Below are 19,664 nucleotides of genomic sequence, written 5' to 3' on the forward strand. Positions count from 1 at the left end.
TAGCTTGCTTTTAAACAAGATAACTACCATTGTTTTGTTTTCTGTCCATATACCGAAACTCTTTAGAACCTTCAGTATTATTCCTAATTTTTGCTGGTGCTTAAAACTTCCCAATATAGCATCATCCACCATGCACTCCAACAGGCTGCTAGCCACCTTTTCTGCATCATCTATTAAGAAAACACAGTAAATAAGATATTAACTCTGAGTACAACTACACAGCAGTGCTATTTCAGGATAACAACTGTTATCCTGAAATAGCATTCTGCAAATTTTAACAGCAAGCCCGTTATTTCGAAATACATTCAAAATAATGGGTGTGTCATTCTGGCTTATTGTAAACCTTGTTTCACGAGAAGTAAGGAAGATGTCAGAACAGGGATTTATTTTAAAATCAGTGTGGTGTCGACAGTGCCAAATTTCAAAATAAGCTACGCAATTTGCATAGCTCAAATTGTGTAGCTTATTTTGAGGTACATGCTACTGTGTAGATGTACCCTCTGAGAGCAGTATCTAACAGTGCAAGTGCCACTTGTTTCTCTACCTGCTTCTCCCTACCATAAGCATCACTTCCAGTTTTTAGTTATAGTTTGCTCTCATCCACATTTTGATCATGGTGAGTTATTTGGAATTTAAAGAAACTATTGGATCCAGGTTTGATAAAAATGAGACCCAATTTTCATTGATGGTATGTGCTAGTTTACCTCCAATAAAGTCAATCAGGTAACATCAATAGTGTATATTTTCTTAGTAGGTAAGTATCAGCACTATATTGATGACACTGCAGCTCAGTCTCTCAGCCTCCCCTAGTAGCTTACACAGACATTGAATTGGAGGGTGACAAGATGGAATCCTGAAAATCTCCACATTAGGGCTCTAACGGCAGATAAACAATTGCCCATTTCTACTTCTTGGCTCTCTGAGGGTATGTCTACACTACAGCACTAATTCAAACTAACTTAATTTGAATTAGTTAATTCGAACTAGTGCATCTAGACCTAAAAACTAGTTCGAATTAGCATTTTGCTAATTCGAACTAGCATGTCCACATTGAGTGGACCCTGAACCGAGGTTAAGGATGGCCAGAAGCAGTGCCGGCAGGGCATCAGATTAGGACTTAGAGCGTGGAGCTGCTGTCTCAGGCTAGCCGAGGGCTGTGCTTAAAGGGACCCAACCCCCACCCCGGACAGACAGTTCTAAGGGTTCCCCACTTGCTGGTCTACCTCGATGAGGGACAGCAAAGCATTTGTGTCTCGGAGTGCTCTGCTTGCCCTCACCCGGGGCACCACGGCACTCTGCAACATGGAACGAGACCTGCTCCCAGGGACTCTGCTGCATCTCATGGACACGTTGCCGGCAGGCTGGCTGCACTGTTTGCAGGCTGCCATCCGGGAGGACCATTGAGGGGATGTCAGGATCCAGGGGGCCCTATGGGAGAGCTTCCACCGTGAGGAGTGCTAACAGTCTCCCCGGTCTGCCCCACTGGGGCTCATGCCCCATTCCTCCCTCTTGTCCTTCCACTTCCCTAGTCCCCCTTCCGGATGTCAAAAAAAAGACACGTATTTTCAAAAATAGAAACTCTGTTTATTGAACACAGTTGGGGAGGGGGAATGAAACTGTGGGGAGACGGGGGAAAGGAGGCGGGAGAGGGCAGGAGAGAGGGTGGGAGAGGGGAGGGGGAAAACTGGGAGGAGGGAGCTGGAAGGGGGAAGCAAGGGGAAGGAGGGGGAGGAGAAACTCAGGGATCAGGGGTGGGGGTCTCGCTGGGCTAAACGCCTCCCGGCGAGGGAGGGGGCCTCAGCGTCCCCGGGGGGATGGGGTGGAGGGTGCGGAGGGTGAGGTGGGGGTGTGTGGACATTGAGGAGGAGGAGCGTGTGGAGGTTGAGGAGTAAGAGGTGGCAGGAGTAGGAGGAGGGACAGTGGTTGGGGGGGCAGCAGGTGCAGGACGGGCATGGGGCACCATGCTCTGCAGCAGGGCCTGCAGGTTTGAGTTCAGCCCTCGGACCTCAGCCAGCTGCTCCTGGCGGAGCTGCAGGTCTGCCTGCATCCAGGCCTCAACGGTGCGGTTCAGGGCTCGCAGGGCCCCCAGGTGCCGGTCCCAGTAATCCTGCTCTGTGGTGGTGGTCCGGAGCAGGCCGCAGGTGCGGGAGCATGTCCTGGGTGGGATGGTGCACTCTGCACGAGCAGCTGGTGCAGCTGTAGAGAAAGGAGAGACGTGGTCAGTTCTCCCTGGGGACACAGTGGATGATGCCCAGCACCCCCCTGTGACGTGAGGGCAACTGTGCCCTGCACCATCAGAGCTGTTGTGTTTGTACAGAGGCCGTGGTCAGGATATCTGGCTCTCCCCGGGCCTGGGAGCTGCCCCAAGACTTCACCCATGTCCCTATGCCATGTATAGTGTGGCTGGGGCAGGGGAGAGGTGTCCCCTGCCTCTGTGTAGGGGGGCATGTGAAGGGAGAGCATCCTGCTGGGTCCTGCCCCGGGGTCGGGAGCGTGTCAGGTCTCTTCACACACGCATGTGTCTATTGGGCCACAGCCTGGGTGTCACGCAGCTGGAGCTACCTGCCCAAGGGTGGCATGGCACATGTTCGCATGTGCACAGGTGTCTGTATGATCCGTGGGAGGCATGGCCCACGCGCACGGTCCCTGGTCTTCCTCCCCACCTCCCCCCCCCCCCCCCCCCCCCCGGGCAGGGGACACTTACCCGGTATGGCCTCCGTGGCCGACCCTGCTGATTCCAGTGCCGGAACACTTGGCGGTGGCCCCTGTGGTGTGCCCAGGTCAGGGCCCTCCGGTCCCGACTCGCTGCCTCCCGGGCTGGTACGGACCGCCCTGCCCCCCAGGAGTTGGTCAAGGGCGGGGAAGTAGGGGCAGGTGTCAGCTTCACTTTCAGGCGCACCTGCTCCTGGGTGCGCCTGTGTCCCTTTTGGGCCATGGCAGTCGCTATGCGGCCATAGACGGCCGTGTTCCTCCTCCTAGTGCGGAGATCATGGAGGTTGAGGGCCTGCCCCCAAACCTTAATGAGGTCCATGACTTCCGCACTAGTCCAGGAGGCCGCGCGCTGTCTACGTCCCCTGGCCTGCTCCTGGGTGCTGGGGGACTGGGCGGGGGACGGCTCGCTGGCACTGGCTGCCTGGCTCATCGTGCGGCCACTCGGTCAGGGGCAGAGACTGCTGGCAGGGCTGTCTCTGGAAAGTGCCATCTGGCCAGAGTCTACCCCTTTAAGGTCCCGGGGCTGGGGGAGAGGAGAGGAGTTTTCCTGGTTGTGCTCAGAGTGGCCATCAGGGGGAACCTGGGAAGGGCTAGCTTCCCACTAGTTCGAATTAAGTGGCTACACAGCCCTTAATTCGAAATAGTTAATTCGAACGAGGCGTTAGTCCTCGTAGAATGAGGTTTACCTAGTTCGAATTAAGCGCTCCACTCGTTCGAATTAAGTTTGAACTAGCGGAGCGCTAGTGTAGCGCCTATCAAAGTTAATTTGAACTAACGGCTGTTAGTTCGAATTAACTTTGTAGTTTAGACATACCCTTAGAGAGGGAGGAACTGAAATGAATTCTGTCCATTCAAACAAGATCATCAAGACGCAACACCATCTCAATGACATCAAAAGATGCTGAAAAATTTAACACAATCAGGTTGGCTATCTTTAGGCTTGGGCAATCATAAAAAGAAACCAACAATCCATATTACAACTGAGGTCTTCATTCCACAACCATGGTTGAACCCAGGCTACAATACAATGCATACACCTGTTGAATTGAGAGATATCTTGAGTGGGGATGTTAAATTGCATTTAATCAACTAATCAACTCGTCAATGGAATTTCTATTGACAAGTTGATCAGTCAATAAGAAGGGGAAACTGCGGAGCTGCAGCGGGATTAGCTCCTGGCCTGGGAGCTAACCCCACTGCGTCTCTGCCTTTAAATGTATTAAGAGGATAAGGCAGAGAATCTGGAAAAGCTTACTGAAAGTTATTCCCATGCACAGGAAGTAACACGGGAAAAGGTGAGCCAGCAGATGAACATAATTCAAGGATGGTGGTATCAGAATAATGAGTCATGAAGATAAGCAACTTTTCTACTGATATTTGGAAGGAAAGGTTGGTGGCTCAAAGCTAGAAAGGAGGAGATTTCAGTTGTCAAGATGTAAGACGATAATAGCTTGAGCAAAAGCTGTGGCAATCTTCATCAATAATTAGATCAATGATTATTCCCGTCTTTAATCGGTCCATCTCACAGACCATAATATCCCAAGAACACCCAAAACTGCATGAAAGTTAAGTAACAAACTGTGAGTTTATCTTTTATAGTGGTGAAGCAATATTACTCCAGATGCATGAGATACATTAAAAATACTACCAAAATTAGCTTTCTGATAACCAAAACGTATTTACAACCAGCATATAAAGGAGGCATGATAAAGATAATGAAAGGGGGTCTGAACTGAATAAGGTTTAAAGGTGGAAACCTGAGAAAGGAAGCCTGGGAATGAGCATGTGAAGTCAATGTCATTGTCTAAGACCTGCCATATGAACAGGCTTTTTCCTTTTCCTGCTTCCAAATCGACCATTTCTTTCAACATATGAGAGGCAGGATCCCTGCTAGCCACAGAAAGTTTACAATCAACTGGACATTGCATACTACAGGAAATCTAGTTCCCAACAAGCCCCCACAGTTCCATTATCTGCTCCAAAACAATTCCATTATGCAATATTTCTAGGAAGACCTTTAAGTCTCCAAATCTTCACCTGGAGACACTTGAAGAATTCACCATCTACAGGAAAAGCACTACTATACAAATAAATCTGAAGTATTAAAAATGTTTATTGCTTTATACAAGTTGTGGACAACCTGTGGCCCACATGCGAGCCATCAGGATAACCTAGCTGTGGGCTGAAAGACGTTTTGTTAATGTTGACTGTCTGCAGGCACTGCCTTCTCTGCTCCCATTGACTGAGAATAGAGAACCATGGCTACTGGGAGTGTGGGGAGCAGTGCCTATGAACAGTCAACGTTGGGAAAATGTCGTATGGCCTGCAATCAGATTAACCTGATAGCCTGCAGGTTGTCCACCGCTGCTTTAGACTATAGTCTCATATTCTTAGAAAACTCCAGTGTTCTACAACCTCAGTTACAAGCTAATTTTTCAGCATAAATGTAAACTGTCTTTGACAGATCCTTAACAAAAACTCTGTCAGATGCATTTCAAGGCAAGTCTTCCCATTGTGTTTAGCAGGGGATGAACAGAAGGTAAAACACTTACATTTCTTATAAGCTATAACCTCAAGAAATTCAAGGTATTCCCTCATCTCCTTCATTTTAGAGACTGCACAAATGCATTTTTTATTAGTGACCTCTGCTTATTACTCGGTTACATGTGATCTATCCAGGTGTCTCTAAAGAGAAACAAAATATGCTAAACAAGAAACATGAACTAAAAAGTTTCCCAGTTGCCTCATGCTGTGAATCATTAAAAAGTGTGAAATGACAGACTTTCACCTGGTCCATTTCAACATTATATGCCCGTGGAGCTCTGAGTATTGCTTGAAGCAACAGGATGAGGGCCTATCTTTGTTATTGGCAATTCACATGTGGACTCTCTCCAGAACATAAATTATATCCAGAATGTATCACATGTCTGTTAGACAACAAAGACTTCTGTTTCTTTAAAAACCTGGCAGATCACTGCTACATTATCTTGTCTCAGATTTGGAAGAGAAGCCTAATACTTTTTGTATTATAAGAAAAGCCAACCTCATTATGAGGATCTCATATGTGGACCCTTCCTCTCGGTCTCCCAGTACATTATACACTGTCTATTTAGCAGGTAAGGTGTAAGGGGCAGAAATTATCTCTTCGTCTGTGTTCTGTACAGTATCAAACAGAGTCAGCACTTACATAAAAATTGGGTGAAATCTTCACTTGTGCTCTGTCCTGTTACACAAGGTAAAAGGATTGAAGTGATTTAAGAGGACCCTGAAAGCTCATACTGACTGGCAGAGAATCCCCTGGTTGAGGAACTGTGTGAAACCACTGTAGATCAGTGGTCTACAGTATACGTAAAGCTTGATAAACAATAATGTGAATAATTCATTTACTTACACGTTTTTTTCTTCCACCACACAACATAAATGTCTGATGTGAGCCAGAGTAATGCTAAAAGAAAACAGGTTATATAACCTACCTCAGTGACCTTGTCAGAAGGCTCTAGTCCAATCAAATTGGCTTGTACTAGCTGCTGTAGAAGTCGTACTTGAGCTACGCTGAGGAAGAAGTCCAGGTTTGTGGTCATATTCACCTCCAAAGAATGTCCGCACACTAAAATATCCTGTCAAGAAAAAACATGTCAGAAACTGGCTGGTAGGCAGATAATTTACATTTTAAAGACAACTATACTGCAATTCTCTTTTATACCCAATTTAAGACATTTACACCATGTTACAATAGTGATAGAAATGTAGCCGTGTTAGTCTGGGGTAGCTGAAGCAAAATGCAGGATAATGTAGCACTTTAAAGACTAACAAGATTGTTTATTAGATGATGAGCTTTCGTGGGCCAGACCCACTTCCTCAGATCAAATAGTGGAAGAAAATAGTCACAACCATATATACCAAAGGATACAATTTAAAAAAAAGAGAACATATGAAAAGGACAAATCACATTTCAGAACAGGAGCGGGATGCGGGGGGTGGGGCGGAAGGAAGGAAGGTAAGTGTCTGTGAATTGATGATATTAGAGGTGGGGAGAGTGGGATGTTTGTGAGTTAATGGTATTAGAGGTGATAATTGGGGAAGCTATCTTGGTAATGGATAAGATAGTTCGAATTATGGCTGACCTAAAACAACGTGTTACAAGGAATTGTAACAAGGAATTGTTAATTCTATTTATCTCTTTTAGTAGCAAAGATAATCATAAGACTTCTCATAAATGTGTGTTTGATACCTTGCCTTGTTTTCAACATTACCATTAATACAAATCTTGTATGTAAAATGTTTCATGTTTGCAGTTTTGTTTTCATTTCTTTCTAATGTCAAACACTAGGCTGTCAGATTTTTGTTTTCATTTGCTTGGCAATAGACTACATTTCTCCTTTGCCATGTCCTTCCAAGAAGATATATATTTTCTGGAATATAAACTCAGCTCGATTTATAATGAAATCATATGTTGGAACTCAAAGATAACCAGCCTAATTGATTTCTCTCGCCTATAAACTACTGTTAATATCTTGGCAGACTTAGGTGGATGACCACTAAACTTATACAAAACTACAGCTCTTGACTTTTTCTGGCAAGAAATTCAGAAATGAACAACAGAACCAATCCAGAAGGTTTGCTTAATAAGCAGAAGCATCGCCCTCATCACAAGAAGGATATGTTTGAATAATGTTCAAATTTTTGGTAATCTATAGTAGACTCCACCCTTCTTCATTAAGCATCCCCTAAGAAATAGATTCAAGGAGAATGTAACTAGTCAACATATTTAAATTCTTGAATGTGAACAATAGTAATGTTCATATGTTTCTTTTCACTGAATTCTTTCGATGCATCTCAGCTATCCCTTAAATCGTGGGTGGGGAACTTTTTTTGGGTTGGGGTCCACCAGTCCATAGAAAAAAATCAGTCGCGGGCAACACGCAAGTGAGAAGCAAATAAAAAAAGAAAGAAAATCTTCACTAATGTGGACCCTGACAGAGAAGGAGAAAAACACTCCACACATTCCCCTCCCACACAAGAGCGTGTGGACCCAGCCTAATAGATTTTGTGTGCTTCAGCCTCATGGTGGGGTAGTAAGGTGTAGTGGGTGGAGCACCAGAATTGGCTTCCCAATACTGGGAGTGTGGGCTGAGCCTCAGGAGCCAGATGAAGGCAAGCTATATCCGGTCCCTGGGCCTGAGGTTCCCCACCCCTGCCCTAAATTTTCTTTTAATTTAAAACTATTACCCTCATGATGGCACTCTACAAGAATCACAAACTGCAATCTTTCCCTTGCATAATTAATATCTGTTCCTTCTTCATTAACTTGCACCTGTTACAAAAGTGCAAATATGATTTTCATTCCCACCTTAGTTTTGCCCTTCCCAGGAGGTAGCTATAGTTGAATAATCCACCGTTAGCTGGCAAACAATGACTAGCACCTCCCTCCAAATAATGTGTATTAAGTTACTTATCCATTTGCTCATGCCAAGAAATGAACCACAGTCTCTTGTGTGTAACAGGCTCCTCTACTGATTGTTATTCTTACTTACATGCCTTTAACTTCCATCCAAGACACATTTCCAATCAATTGTTTACAGATACTCCCTAAGATACAACTGGATTTGCTCCAATCCCGCAGACAGAGACAAACACTTACAGGATCAATATCAGACATTCTTAAAACTTAAATACCCACCTGGGGAAGTGAGAAAACAGACTGACAGAGCCAGATGAGTACCCCGTCATCAGCTTCTTCAAGTTAGGACCAACAAAGTAACAGAACATCACTGTTCATCACCCCAAGCACCAACTTAAACCCCTGAAGCACCTCATTAACAATCTACAATCTATCCTGTAAAATGATCCTTCATTTTCACAGGCCTTGGGAGACTGACCAATCCTCGCCTACAGACAACCATCTAACCTGAAACAAATTCTTTCCAGCAACCACACAGCACACCTCCATCATACTTACCCCGAAACCCACCCCTGCAATACACTCCGGTGCCAAGTCTGTCCACACATCTATACAAGCAACATCATCAGAGGACCTAACCACATAAGCCACCCTATCAGAGGCTCATACAACTGCACATCCACTAATGCGATCTATGCCATCAAGTGCCAGCAATGCCCCTCTGCCATGTACATTGGCCAAACTGGACAGTCTCTACAACAAAGAATTAATGGACACAAATCAGATATTCGAAATGGTAACACACAGAAACCTATTAGGAAACATTTTAACTTGCCTGGGCACTCACTAATGGATCTAAAAGTGACTATTACAAAGCAATTTCAAAAACCAGCTGGAGAGAGAAGCTGCGAAACTTGCCTTCATTTGCAAATTTGACACCTTTAATCAAGGTTTGAACAAAGATATGAACTGCATGGGCCACTACATTCCACACCCTAATGACATCAAAAGCTAAGTGTCAGGCACTTACAGCCCTCTCTATTAGGCTCATTTAGCACGGACACGCTAATTGTCAAGATTTTTTTTTTCTCTCTCTTTCCTTCCCCATCCCCTCTTTTTCTGATATTTATTTGTACCTCTGGCCCCCTTGCTTCATTCAGCTGAAGAAGTGAGTTGTGCCCAAGAAAGCTCATGATACTATCTACATTTTGTCGAGTATCAGAGGGGTAGCCGTGTTAGTCTGAATCTGCAAAAGCGGCGAGGAGTCCTGTGGCACCTTATAGATTAACCGAAGTGTTGGAGCATAAGCTTTCGCGGGCAAAGACCCACTTCGTCACATGTATCTGATGAAGTGGGTGTTTGCCCATGAAAGCTTATGCTCCAACACTTCAGTTAGTCTATAAGGTGCCACAGGACTCCTCGCCGCTATCTACATTTTGTGTTAGTCTCTTAGATGCTTCAGGAACATTTGTTGTGTTTATTTGATTCTGGTAGAGATGACGTTTTCAGGTTTGCTTTTATGGGGCCCATGAACACAGTTTCTTAAATTTTGTGTTGGGTCAAATCTTCGCAATTCTTTAAGTTTTACATTCTTTAAGAATTCTGCAGTGCACCTAGCATAAATCTGATCACTTTATATGTCTGATGTATTATGATTCTACTACTTTCTTTTGTTTTTTGACAAGAGATTAGAAGATGTTAGGGAAACAAACTATTTCTTTGAATGCTATCATAATGCAATTCAATAAAATAAATGTTCAAACAATATAAACGATAAACCAAAAAATCTAGTCCTTTTGTATAAACATGCTATTATAACATAATTCAATACAATGTTTTCTTTCAGGAATAAAATGTGCTAAAGGAACAATAAGAACATAAGAATGGCCATACTGGATCAGACCAAAGGTCCATGCAGCCCAGTACCCTGTCTGCTGACAGTGGCCAATGCCAGGTGTCCCAGAGGGAGTTAATCGAACAGGTAATGATCAAGCAATCTCTCTCCTGCCATCCATCTCTACCCTCTGACAAATAAAGGCTAGGGACACCATTCCTTACCCATACTGGCTAATAGCCATTTATGGACCTAACAAGCTCCATTAATTTATCTAGTTCTCTTTCAAACCCTGAATTTATCTAGGTCTCTTTTAAACCCCGTTAGAGTCCTAGACTTCACAACCTCCTCAGGAAAGGCGTTCCACAGATTGACTATGCGCTGTGTGAAGAAGAACTTCCTTTTATTTGTTTTAAACCTGCTGCCCATTAGTTTCATTTGCTGGCCTCTAGTTCTTATATTATGGGAACAATAATATATATTTAAATTTTGTACTAACCTCTGTGTGCAAGTTTTCGGGTGAAATTATTTTTGTGAAAATGATTGCAGGAGCTGCAGTTATTCGCACTGTGAAATCTGTTAAAATTGGAGTTAAAATTGCTCTCCGTTCCTGATGCCTCCTTATGCTAAAAGAAAAAAAGATTAATCAATTAGATTGTAAGTAGCTGAGGGCAGAGACCATCTTTCCGTGTTCTTCCTATGCACAGGGCCTACCAAAATGGGGCCTCGATTCTCATTGAGGCTTTTGGGTGCTACCACAATATAAATAACAAATAATTATTAATAACAATGGTCCCAATCCTGCTGTCAGGCCATTAGCCCATGAACAAGACCACTTAATTTAGTGGAGTTCAATGCCATGTAAGGCCCAAAGGGATTCAACTATAGGACCAGGATATAAATAATTATTTTTTTAATTACTTCACAATAAAGGCAAAATTAAAAATTTTTCTAATGTTAACGATTAATACTTTACACAAATCCATTGTGTCCTCAGTGTGTTTGAAACAAAAATAATTTATCTACACTTTTTACTCTCTAAATTCCTCACTAGTATACACATCATACAAAGTGAGAAAATATTGGTTTTTTTTTCTTTTACTGAGTTAATATATGTTTAAAAATAAATTACTGTGAAGCAGTTTAGGCCACATACATTTGACTTATAAATCACAATTTTTTTTCAAAATATGTTAATGATCTTTACATTTAAATAGGTGTTCTTATATATCTAACAGTACTGAAACCGTTAAAAGCTGCCACACACACAAGTTGCACAAAATCACAAAACCAAGCAAATGACAAATTAAACCATCTAACAATAGAAAACCTCTACTCTACCATTCACATCTTACCGTTACTGTAAGTATTTGATACCATAGATCAACATAATCATCTAAATTCCTCCCCCATAATAAAGCAATGCCAGTCTTCCAGCATGTGTTTCTGTGTTTGAATGAGCATGCTATACATTAGCTCCTTCTAATAAGAATATTGACATTCATTTTCTATGAATATTTGTGTCAGTAAACAGGATACTTAAGTTATTTTATGATTATGTAAGTAGATCTCACAATGAAACTTGAATGTGGCCAGGCTTGGGTTTATATATACTTCTAGCACAGGTCTACTCAACATGCGGCCCATGGGCCCGTTTGTTTGCGGCCTGTGGTGCGGCTTGGGTTTACACGGGGCTCAACATGCGGCCTGCGAGTGGGAGCCAAAACAAAAAAGTAGTCAATATAATGATCTTCTGTTGATATGTGTTTTAGTAGCTAATTTCATGGACTGTCATTGCTCATTAAAAGTGCTGTCATATGGGTGGAAATTGGGTAAATATTACATTTTATTAATATCAGCAGAACTGACTTAAATGGGGCCTGTGTGTTGTGTAGTCTTGCCTTAATCTTGGTATTCAGCCCGTCAATGTGCTATTTGCATATATATATGTGCATGTATATGCCACCACACTTAAGTTGCAGCCCCCCCCCTTGGCATGTGCTATGAGAATCATTGTGGCCCCTGGGGTTTCCAGAGTTGGGTAGCCCTGGTCTAGCTGAAGCAAACTCAACAGATGAGTGTTGGACACAGAGCCCTACTGGTGGCTCACTATTCTGTGTCAGCATCTCGTCAGCCCTGACATACTCACTGTACCTAACACCCTGTTATCATGACACTTTCACAAAAAGTGTCATCTCATAATATAACACTAAAAAAGAATATGTTACTTATTAATATTCTTGAGTGATGTATGCATGGTAAACTCACACAGGACTTCATAGACATATGCTGGCAATATATGTCTAAATTGTATTTTAACAGGAGGAGCTGATAACAAAAGAAAGAGGCTAACATCTCAAATCAGGTGTGGTCAAATTCAGTGGACTATGAATTTGTATGGGAAATTGCAGAGATAATTTGTATTATAAGAATCACCAGTGGATGAGAAGACAGTATGGAGTATACACCAACAGTATGGCATACATAGTTGGAATTGGTCCTGCCTCGAGCAGGGGGCTGTACTTGATGACCTTCTGAGGTCTCTTCCAGTTCTATGATTCTATGATCCACACCCAGGAAGGAAAAGGCATTTCATTAGGGCTTACATTTTAAATAATACATTTCTAACCTTTACTGGACTGTAAAAAAAGGGAGGGAACCTATAGTTGTCCATCACTCAGGGATTCCATGGGGCTGCAGCTCTTGAAATCATATAATATTGGGTCCCTTCAGCCAAAGGGCCTGAAATCTCTGGGAGTTAAGTTTAAATTGTAACTTCCTGAAATTTTTAGTCTTATAAGTGTATTTTACTTTGGTTTGCTAGTCACACTTCTGTCTTTATCTACTATATATTTAAGAGTGTTTGTCTGTGAGCGAGTGAGTCTGTCTGTCCATGTCTGTTTGTTCAAGAATTCCTCCTAAATGGTAAGAGCTAAGACATAAAAATGAGGGGGCTATAGCAGGGACAGGTATACTGTATAATGACCACCAGGAGCAGCAAAAAGCCAGAGACAGGAATCAGGACAGCTATAACACCATAAGAGCAGAAGTAGAAGTAAGGTTCTCTTTTGGCCAAACTGGACAATCCCTACGTAAAAGAATAAATGGACACAAATCAGATATTAGGAATGGAAATATACAAAAACCTGTAGAACACTTCAATCTCCCTGGACACACGGTAGCAGATTTAAAAGTAGTCATCCTGCAGCAAAAAAACTTCAAGACCAGACTCCAAAGAGAAACTGCTGAGCTACAGTTCATCTGCAAATTTGACACTATCAGTTCAGGATTAAACAAAGACTGTGAATGGCTAGCCAAGTACAAAAGCAGTTTCTCTTCTCTTGGTGTTCACACCTCCACATCAGTTGATAGAATGGACCTCACCTTCCCTAACTGAATTAACCTCGTTATCTCTAGCCTGCATATTTATACCTGCCTCCGGAAATTTCCACTACAAGACGAAGTGGGTCTTTGCCAACAAAAGCTTATGCTCCAGTACGTCTATTAGTCTATAAGGTGCCACATGACTTCTTGTTGTTTTTGCAGATCCAGACTAACATGGCTACCCCTCTGATACTTGAATGTTTACAGGAGCAATAAACTTAAGTTCTGCACATGTTCCAGGAGAAGGCAAGACACTACAGAGGTACATCATTTTGGGAAAATTCAGGAGTAAGAGGATCTCTCTGTAAAAAGCACCTGGGTGGCAGAAGCGAGGTATGCAGCCTGTTGATGTCAGGGCTGAGACACAGCAATATAGCATTTAAAGCATCCAGAGTTGCAGGCCAAGCAATGACATAACTCCTTAACGGTCTGGATTGCACCACAAAACATTACAAAGGGCCTTTTCCTTCAAATTCCCTGCTCTGTGCTACCTTGAATTTTACTTTGCTGGCAATTAGCAGAAGTGCTCTCGAAGTGATATATTACTCCTGAGGGAATTCTGCATGAAAAAAATTAAAAAATTCTGCACAATGTTTTAATATTCTTCATTTTTTGTGAGTAAATGAATGTGGAGGATCTTGTATAGCAGTGGGGAGCACAGGCCACAGGTTGCACAGAGATGGGAAATCACCCAGGAACCTCACACTCACCGGGACATGGACTCATTGGTGAGGCTCCATCTGACCAGGGCCTGCCCCCAAAACACCACAGAGCACTGCCCCTCAATGAGAGGTGCACCAGGTGTGGGCAGGTAAAATCAGCCCAGCAGAATGCAAGTGTGGAGGGGCTTAATGAGGGGGATCCAGTGTGGTGTAAGAGGATTCTCTGTGGGGCAATCTAAATGTGGGCAGGTCAGTAGGGGTTCCAGGTCCTGGGGAATGTGAATGCATATCGGGAGGTTCTGGATGCAGAGGCAAAGGGTCTCTGCAGGGAGGTCCAGTTGAAGATGGCTGGGGCTCACCAGATGTGTGTGGATGGATGGGGCTTGGCAGGGAGTTTGGATGTTTGGTGAGTGGGGCTTGGTACAGTGAAGGTCCATATTCAGCTGGTTGGAGCTCAGTGGGGTGGGGATTCAGGTGCAGGGAACTCATTCGAATAGTCCAGGTACAGGGGGTTGGGAGCCCTTGTGGTGGGGGTTCAAGTGTGGGGAGATTATTTGGGGCTAGACTGGAGGCAAAGATGGAGGTCTAAGTGTGGGGTGCCCTGATGCAGGAGATGAAGCTTGACTGGGTGGGGAGTTGGTATGGGGTGAGGTTCGGTGGGGGACTATGGGCATGGGGGTCCAGGTACATGGGGCTTGTGCAGATGGGGGAGCAACTCCCTGTACACTGACCCCTCCCCTTGCAGCTGAGGAGTGTTTGGACCGGCAGGAGAAGGGGAGAGGGTGAGTCCAGGTCTGGGGAAGGATCTGATTCAGCTACCCCTTGCAGAGGAAAAGCAAGTGTCATCTTCCCCTTCTTGGGATTAGCAGCTGATCATGGTACATGGTAGAAGCCACCATTTGGGACATCTCTAGCCCTATTTCCCCTCCTTCCCTGTGATTTACCTCATTGTCAGCTGTTTTGGGTGCCTGAATCAACATTTTTGTGAGGGGAAGCAAAGAAACTTGCAGGGGACAAATTCTGCACATGCGCAGTAGCACAGAACTCCCTCAGAAGTGGTATGTGCAGACACAAATATGAAATACTCTTGCTCAGAAAGTGGGCTTCTATATTAATAGAAACTTCTGAATGTTTTTCATGTTTGTCTCACAAGAATGACTATGATAAGATCGGCATCTGAGGGACAAACAAGACTATCTGTTCATTAACTGAAAAAAGATTAATCTGGCCTGTAATGTTAACTGGTAGTCCATGAAGCAACAATTAATCTGGTCAGACCACACCACTACAAAGCACACAGACGGTTGGCAGACATCCTTAATAGACAAAGTGGTCATTGATTTCTAATAAGAACATAAGAATGGCCGTACTGGGTCAGACCAAAGGTCTATCTAGCCCAGTATCCTGTCTGATGACAGTAGCCAGCACCAGGTGCCCCACAGAGGGCGGACTGAAGACAATGATCAAGTGATTTGTCTCCTGTCATCCTTCTCCAGCCTCTGACAGACAGAGGCCAGGAACACCAATTCTATCCCCTGGCTAATAGCTTTCTATGGACCTAACCTCCATGAACTTATCTAGCTTCTCTTTAAACTTTGTTCTAGTCCTAGCCTTCACAGCCTCCTCTGGCAAGGAGTTCCACAGGTTGACTACACGCTGTGTGAAGAAGAACTTTCTTTTATTAGTTTAAAACCTGCTACCAATTCATTTCATTTGGTGTCCTCTAGTTCTTCTATTATGGGAACCAATAAATAACTTTTCTTTATCCGCTCCCTTCACACCACTCATGATTTTATATTCCTATATCATAACCCCCCTCAGTCTCCTCTTTTCTAAACTAAAGAGTCCCTGTCGCTTTAACCTCTTCTCATATGGACCCGTTCCAAACCCCTAATCATTTTTGTTGCCCTTTTCTGAACCCTTTCCTAGGCCAAAATATTTTTTTGAGGTGAGGAGACCATATCTGTACACAGTATTCAAGATGTGGGCATAACATAGTTTTATACAGGGGCAGTAAGATATTCTAGGTCTTATTTTCTATCCCTTTCTTAATAATTCCTAGCATACTATTCGCCTTTTTGACCGCTGCTGCACACTCTGTGGAAGTTTTCAGAGAACTGTCCACGATGACTCCAAGATCTCTTTCCTGATTTGTCATAGCCAAATTAGCCCTCATCACACTGTACGTATAGTTGGGGTTATTTTTCCCAATGTGCATTACTTTACACGTATCCACATTATATTTCATTTGCCATTTTGTTGCCCAATCACTCAGTTTGGTGAGATCTTTTTGGAGTCCCTCACAGTCTGCTTTTGTCTTGATTATTCTAAACTGTTGGTATCATCTGCAAACTTGACTACCTCACTGCTTACCCCTTTCTCCAGATCATTTATGAATAAGTTGAAAAGGATTGGTCCCAGGACTGACCTTTGGGGGACACAACTAGTTACTCCTCTCCAATCTGAAAATTTACCATTTATTCCTACCCTTTGTTTCCTGTCTTTTAACCAGTTCTCAATCCAAGAAAGGACCTTCCCTCTTATCCCATGGCCATGTCATTTACATAAGAGCCTTTGGTGAGGGACCTTGTCAAAGGCTTTCTGAAAATCCAAGTATACTATATCTACTGGATCCCCCTTGTCCGCATGTTTGTTAACCCCTTCAAAGAACTCTAACAGATTAGTAAGAAAGGATTTCCCTTTACAGAAACCAAGTTGACTTTTGTCCAATAAATTATGTTCTTCTACATGCTTCACAATTTTATTCTTTACTATTGTTTCGACTAATTTGCCCGGTAGTGAAGTTAGACTTACCGGTCTGTAATTGCCAGGATCGCCTCTGAAGCCCTTTTTAAATATTGGTGTCATGTTGGCTACCTTCTAGTCATTAGGTACGGAAGCCGATTTAAAGGATAGGTTACAAACCACAGATAATAGCTCAGCAATTTCCCATTTTAGTTCTTTTAGAACCCTTGGATGAATGCCATCTGGTCCCGGAGATTTGTTAACATTAAGTTTTTCTATTTGTTCCAAAACCTCCTCTAATGACACTTCAATCGGGGACAGTTCCTCAGATTCATCACCCACAAAGGACGGTGCAGATTCGGGAATCTCCCCAATGTCCTCAGCCGTGAAGACTGAAGCAACGAAATCATTTAGTTTATCCGCAATGGCTTTATTGTCCTGGATTGCTCATTTTATATCTCGATCATCTAGGGAACCCATAGGTTTTTTAGCAGGCTTCCTGCTTCTAATGTACTTCAAAAACATTTTGTTATTTCTTTTCGAGTTTTTGGCTAGCTGCTCCTCAAAATCTTTTTTTGCTTTCCTTATTACATTTTTACACTTGATTTGACAGTGTTTATGTTCCTTTCTATTTATCTCACTAGGATTGGACTTCCACTTCTTAAAAGATATCTTTTTGTCCCTCACTGCTTCTTTTACATGGTGGTTAAGCCATGGTGACTCTTTTTTAGGTCTCTTGCTGTGTTTTTTAATTTGAGGTATACATTTAAGTTGGGCCTCTATTATGGTGTCTTTAAAAAGTTTCCATGCAGCTTGTAGGGATTTGGCTCTAGTCATTGTGCCTTTTAATTTCCGTTTAACTAACCTCCTCATTTTTGTGTAATTCCCCTTTTTGAAATTAAATGCCAGGGTGCTGGACTGATGAGGTGTTCTTCCCACCACAGGAATGTTAAATGCTATTATATTATGGTCACTATTCCCAAGCGGTCCCGTAACTGTTATCTCCTGGACCTGATCCTGCACTCCACTCAGGACTAAATCGAGAATTGCCTCTCCCCTTGTGGGTTCCTGTACCAGCCATTGAGAAATTTTATCTCTGCTTCTCTTCCTGAGGCGACATGTATCCAGTCACTATGGGGCTAATTAAAATCCACCATTATTATAGAGTTCTTTATTTTGGTAGCCTCTCTAATCTCCCTCAGCATTTCAATGTCAGTATCGCTGTTCTGGTCAGGTGGTCGGTAATATATCCCTACTGCTAATTTATTATTATTGGAGCATAGAATTACTATCCATAGAGATTCTATGGAACATGTTGATTCATTTAATATTTTTATTTCATTTGATTCTACATTATCTTTCACATTCAGTGCCACCCCGCCACCCACCCGGCCTGCTCTATCCTGCCGATATATTTTATATCCCGGTATGATTGTGTCCCACAGATTTTCCTCATTCCACCTGGTTTCAGTGATACCTATTATGTCAATCTCCTCCTTTAATACGAGGTACTCTAGTTCACCCATCTTATTAGTCAGACTCCTAGCATTTGTGTAGAAGCACTTTAAAAATTTGCCACTGCTTATTTGTCTGCCCTTCCCTGATGCACTGGATTCCTTTATATGAAGTTGTTTGTCTGCTCTGGCCCATGGTTTGTCCTCTCCTCTCCTCTCTTTCTGACTATAGCTTAGAGAATCTCTATTAATGGAGATTTAAGTGCATCTCCGCACCAATCGGCTTTCCCCCATCTCTTAGTTTAAAAACTGCTCTACGGCCTTTTTAATGTTTAATGTTTAGTGCCAGCAGTCTAGTTCCACCCTGGTTTAGGTGGAGCCCATCCTTCCTGTATAGGCTCCCCCTCTCCCAAAAGTGTCCTCAGTTCCTAATAAATCCAAACCCCTCTTCCCTACACCGTCTCATCCACGCATTGAGACTCTGAAGCTCTGCCTGCCTACCTGGCCCTGCGTGTGGAACTGGAAACATTTCCGAGAATGCCACCATAGAGGTCCTGGATTTCAGTCTCTTTCCTAGCAGCCTAAATTTGGCCTCCAGGACATCTCTCCTACCCTTCCCTACGTCATTGGTACCTACATGTACCACGACCACTGGCTCCTCCTCTGCACTACACATAAGTCTATCTAGATAAGGGGTTAACAAACATGCGGACAAGGGGGAGCCAGTAGATATAGTATACTTGGATTTTCAGAAAGCCTTTGACAAGGTCCCTCACCAAAGGCTCTTGTGTAAATGACATGGCCATGGGATAAGAGGGAAGGTCCTTTCTTGGATTGAGAACTGGTTAAAAGACAGGAAACAAAGGGTAGAAATAAATGGTAAATTTTCAGAATGGAGAGGGGTAAACTAGTGGTGTCCCCCAAGGGTCAGTCCTGGGACCAATCCTTTTCAACTTATTCATAAATGATCTGGAGAAAGGGGTAAGCAGTGAGGGGGAAAAGTTTGCAGATGATACCAAACTGTTTAGGATAGTCAAGACAGAAGCAGACTGTGAGAGACTCCAAGAAGATCTCACCAAACTGAGTGATTGGGCAACAAAATGGCAAATGAAATTTAATGTGGATACGTGTAAAGTAATGCACATTGGGAAAAATAACCCCAACTATACGTATAGTATGAAGGGACTAATTTGGCTGTAACAAATCAGGAAAGAGATCTTGGAGTTATCGTGGACAGTTCTCTGAAAACTTCCACAGTGTGCGCAGCAGCGGTCAAAAAGGGAAATAGGATGCTAGGAATTATTAAGAAAGGGATAGAAAATAAGACGCAGACTCTCTTACTGCCCCTGTATAAAACTATGGTACGTCCACATCTTGAATACTGTGTACAGATGTGGTCTCCTCACCTCAAAAAAAATATTTTGGCCTTGGAAAGGGTTCAGAAAAGGGCAACTAAAATGATTAGGGGTTTG

General features: G+C 43.2%; 1 protein-coding gene across 6 annotated transcripts in view; it reads right to left on the bottom strand.

Moving 5' to 3' along the window:
- Window positions 1–19,664, bottom strand: part of VPS13B (vacuolar protein sorting 13 homolog B) — a 1,005,617-nt gene that overhangs the window by 291,664 nt on the left and 694,289 nt on the right. For all 6 annotated transcript variants that reach the window (XM_075920304.2, XM_075920302.2, XM_075920305.2 and 3 more), the window contains 2 exons: window positions 10,447–10,573; window positions 6,186–6,329 (listed from right to left, as the gene is read on the bottom strand). In XM_075920304.2, the coding sequence (XP_075776419.2) occupies window positions 6,186–6,329; window positions 10,447–10,573 (271 nt within the window). The remainder of the gene's footprint in view (window positions 1–6,185; window positions 6,330–10,446; window positions 10,574–19,664) is intronic.

This window comes from Pelodiscus sinensis, chromosome 2 (genome assembly GCF_052426305.1).
Source record: "Pelodiscus sinensis isolate ZL-2025 chromosome 2, ASM5242630v1, whole genome shotgun sequence".
NCBI classification, from domain to species: domain Eukaryota; kingdom Metazoa; phylum Chordata; order Testudines; family Trionychidae; genus Pelodiscus; species Pelodiscus sinensis.